At 39.6% G+C, this 4,281-nt stretch overlaps 1 protein-coding gene across 5 annotated transcripts in view; it reads right to left on the reverse strand.

The window, feature by feature from the left end:
* Positions 1-524: 524 nt before the first annotated feature.
* LOC115237591 (IQ motif and SEC7 domain-containing protein 1) overlaps positions 525-4,281 on the reverse strand; it is a 49,189-nt gene continuing 45,432 nt past the window's right edge. For all 5 annotated transcript variants that reach the window (XM_029810736.1, XM_029810740.1, XM_029810738.1 and 2 more), the window contains 6 exons: positions 4,252-4,281; positions 3,746-4,105; positions 3,246-3,622; positions 2,422-3,077; positions 1,998-2,339; positions 525-1,921 (listed from right to left, as the gene is read on the reverse strand). The exon at positions 4,252-4,281 is cut by the window's right edge and continues 256 nt beyond it. In XM_029810736.1, coding sequence (XP_029666596.1) covers positions 1,647-1,921; positions 1,998-2,339; positions 2,422-3,077; positions 3,246-3,622; positions 3,746-4,105; positions 4,252-4,281 — 2,040 coding nt within the window. In that variant the 3' untranslated portion in view covers positions 525-1,646. The remainder of the gene's footprint in view (positions 1,922-1,997; positions 2,340-2,421; positions 3,078-3,245; positions 3,623-3,745; positions 4,106-4,251) is intronic.

Here is a 4,281-nt window from a genome sequence, read left to right on the forward strand (position 1 = left end):
TATTATGTATGTGTGTGTGTGTGTAATATATATATATATATGTTCAAACTTTTGATACTATAAAAAAGAAAAAAAGGAAGGATAAGATAGAGAGATAAAGATAAAACTTAGATATATTAAACACTCCTCCTATAGATGCGTTATTTTATAATGGGAAATTATCGTTAAATTAATGAACGTCGTTGCTTGCTTATTGCTGGCTGACGTTACTCTATGTACAAGATTGATTAGTTTGTCATACAATTCCACAGCTCTTGGAGAATTTTCGATCTTTCTACGTATATATAATATCATTATTTTGTTTCTCCCTCGCGCGCGAAGATTTACTCAGTGGCAGTAAATAAGGCATGCGCGTTCTTGTATTTTGTTTTTATGTTTCGCGTATGTATCTTAGTTTACTTATATGTTTATTCTTGTGACACATTATTACGATGCTTATCGTTAAATCTCTATCGTCTACTCGTCGCGGAAAACGAGAAACGAATTAATGATGGATATATTTAATATAATGAAATATTTATTAATTTTTTTTTTTTAAGTGAAAATGCGAACAACTTTGAGTCAAAATTTCAACATACAATAAGCAAAACTACTTTTCATGGATGATTACCAGTAGGTCGCTATAATGACAAACATGATTTATATCGAGTCTTATTTCACTGCTACATTCATAAACTTCACGTTTTTCGATAATAAAAATCGTTAGACATCAACATGCACCTAACATCAATAGAGATTGCTTATCGTTTCCTCTTATGCACTAACTCTTTTTTTTTTATTACACACGATATAATTTATATTCCGAATATTTTATTATATTTAATATTTACAATATTTCCCTCGAGAATCGGTGATGGTGATGATATTCGCTGATAATAATGGCGCTGTTAAAATTCTCTCGATAAATGTATCATGTATTCGCGTGATTTACAATTCTTTCTTCTCTGTATACTTATTAACATCTATATATATATATATATGTATGTGTGTGTGTGTGTGTGTGTGTATGTGTGTGTATGTGTGTGTGTAAAACTAAGTAAAATTGTAATAATTATCTACACACAATTCTATCGTTTAATCGCGCATTGCGTGAATTATAAATACAGTATGAAAAATGTCCATTATTTTCTTTTTTTAATGAATAAATACTATACACGCGTTATGCGGGAGGGGGAAAGGATAGATTAAATTTCTTTTCTCTTTATACGCCAGATGATCTCGATTGGATCCTGCCCAATCCTTGTTTAAATTCATATCCTTGAATTTGACTTTATCTGTCATTGATATCTCATTCTTTAGCACGCTTCGTGGTTGTATATTGTATAAAATGACACATTATATTATATTATATAGCCTAATAGAATAATTCTCGCGTACGTGGCAGTCTTGCTGCTTGCATTAAGTGCATCCTTACTTTCGTTTTTAAACTACGGAAGAAACTATATGAGAGACTTCGAATAAAGAAAAAAACGATTTCACATTAATATAAACGAATTTGCAAGTGTAATTATTGCTATTTAAAATTGGCGTTGTCGTAGCGAGACGTGGCCTTTGCTTTATTAAAAACACGAAGCGTACTAGAAAAAAAAAAACAGGTATACAAAGGTGCATCTCTTATTTTACATTACTGGAAGAATACACGCACATTATACTTCCGTGGTACGACTGTATGGGCCAGACTCTTCAGATTGCGATAGCTTTCGCTCTCGTTTGGCGAAAAGACCTCCTAAAAAAGACGGCTGCTGAGCCAGTCCTTTACTACCGGGACCAGGGATTGTAGCCCCTGGATGGATAGGATGAACTTGTCCGGGATGCTTAATGCCTTGGCTCATTGAGCTGGCAGAAGTAGATTGAAATGAAATAGACATACCGCTATCTAGAGAACCCACGCTTCCACGACGCTGCGGCTTATCACCAGCAACTAGACATATAAAAGTTGATACACATATTATATACATGCATATAATTTACAAAGATATAATGACACTTTTACTCACATTGCTCGTGTATGTCTAGAAGGGAATTACTGAGGGCGGAACGTTTCAATTGCGTGTCAACATCGACCGTCTCTGCTCTGTCGGAACAAGCACCCGGGCAAGGGCATATCTCCACATCGGCGACACCGGAGTCTCTATTTTCCGCGCCGCCTCGCGCGCCTCTACTGCTCTTTTGTCTCTCTAATTCGGTTTCGATACGCAAAGTTTCCATCTCGTCCATTTCACTGATGGACTCCCTGAGATCTTCCACGAATTTACATCTGTCATGCTCGTTTCGAGCGTTAAATGTGACTAGAACTTTTCCGTCGACACGCTGAGAGAGTCTTATGCCGTATGGATAATCTGCAAGACAAACGATATAGTAGCCAAAAGATAAGTTATGCGACAAGTATTTCCACAAGTATACTTCGTTGTTGAAACTTACGAGGAACCTCGAATAAAGTAACCACCATGCCGCATAGTGGAAAGCTCTGCCTAAAAGTGTAGGTGACGCTGTTCTTTTTCTTGCTCAGAATTTTCGTAACGACGAGCAGATCGTTGAAGAGGAAAACCTCTCTCTGGTGAACGCCAGGTCTCTCCTTCTTGTGAATGTCCGGTATCTCGTAGAGTCTGCAGTAACATACCAATCTTCTATGCGGTAGTGCCATGTTTGGCTTCTTTCCAACAATAGTCGCTTGAACCTTCATCACTTGCGACACGTGGTCGGAGCCCGGTTTGAATTCGTTATCCTTCACCCGTTCGTAAATGCCAACTAAGATATCTTTATCTATATCGCCGCAATCATCGATTCCTCGAAGATTCTTTATGAAATCCTCGAGTCTCATTCTGCGTTCGGGTTTCAAATTGGGCGTATGCAAATCCGTATTAAGCATAATAATGGCAAAGGCCAGGACGAAAACGGTATCTGCTGACCGCAACCTCGATATTACATCGGGATTGCATTGACAATAACGTTGACTGAAGACCTCCATCAACCGTTCGATCTTCTGCGCTTCGCCGGGCATTCTAAAATAAGCTTGAAACTTTCGTAAAGCTACATCTACCTGCATGCCAGAAAGATCCAGCTCCTGGGAGAAACATCTGCAAATAGTGAGTAAAATTATAATTTAATATCATAAAAAAAGTATCATTAAAAAATATATATTTTCTAAATAAAATAAAATGTGCCTTTGTTTTTATTGTTAATAGATTTATTTTTGTAAATTCAAATATATCACAAATATATATTAATATATTGAAGCCACTTACTCAAGTACCGCCATATTAAAAGTATTCTGCAAGTTCCCGAGATACTCTCCTATCATCTGTTTGGATAATCCTTTTCGACTAATTAGGAATCTAGCGACTCCCTGCGGACTGTTCTCTAAAAATCCGCGTCTGATGAGGTAGCTGATTCCTCTCTCCGGCTTCTTGTTGAAGAGATTCAGGCCGACTCTGTACTGTCGCTTTCTCACCGTCTCGGACACCTTATAGCTCGTTTGAATCGGCAGACTCTCCGTATGGTCCATCAAAGGAAGTTGGTAGCCGGAACTGGCATGCGAATGGCCGAGCTCCTTAACGTTAGTAGCCATCGTCGTCGCGTCCGCGGTATGACTCGCACATTCCTGATGCTCCGGCGAACTCGACTGATTTCACAATCAGAATACGGGTTCCGTTAACGACGCTTTTCGCTTACGTCCTCAAGAAATCGCCGTTATTCGCGCACGTTTTTCAAACGTGCAAGAAAGAAGAAAATCAGGTATACTTACAATCGCTTTGTGCTTCCACACGGGTGAACCTCTCTGAGCGTCACCTTCCGAACTCTCGCAATTGGTGGAATCGCTGCCGGAGCTCTGCACCGAACTTAGACTTCCGTTCTCCACGCTCTTACTGAGACCATTGTGACGCGGTTCCATGGATCTCGAAGTGATGGAGGACGTTCTCTTCGGTACCTCTGGCGGGATCTTCTTGCCAGAACCTCCTCTCGACGTTCTACCAGGACCAAGCTGATTGGCGTTGTTCCAATTTTGCGATATCGTCGTCATATTGTGCGGCGCCGACGGTGACGTACACGGTGTCCGCAGCAAGTCTCTCGGCGGCATCTCTTGTCTCAGACCGCACAAGGCCTCCTACGTAAATAAAGGAATGACTTTTTATTTGAGCGCGCACGCGCGCGATAAAAGAAATAAATCACTGCAACAAATCATCGCCCTTAACTTTATGACACGATTAATCGAAACATTCGTTTGCCATTTACGGCTTGTACGGCACTCACCTGTGGATTGTAGTAATGGATACTGGAACC

Source organism: Formica exsecta, unplaced genomic scaffold (genome assembly GCF_003651465.1).
Source record: "Formica exsecta isolate Colony F162 unplaced genomic scaffold, ASM365146v1 scaffold30, whole genome shotgun sequence".
NCBI classification, from domain to species: Eukaryota; Metazoa; Arthropoda; class Insecta; order Hymenoptera; family Formicidae; genus Formica; species Formica exsecta.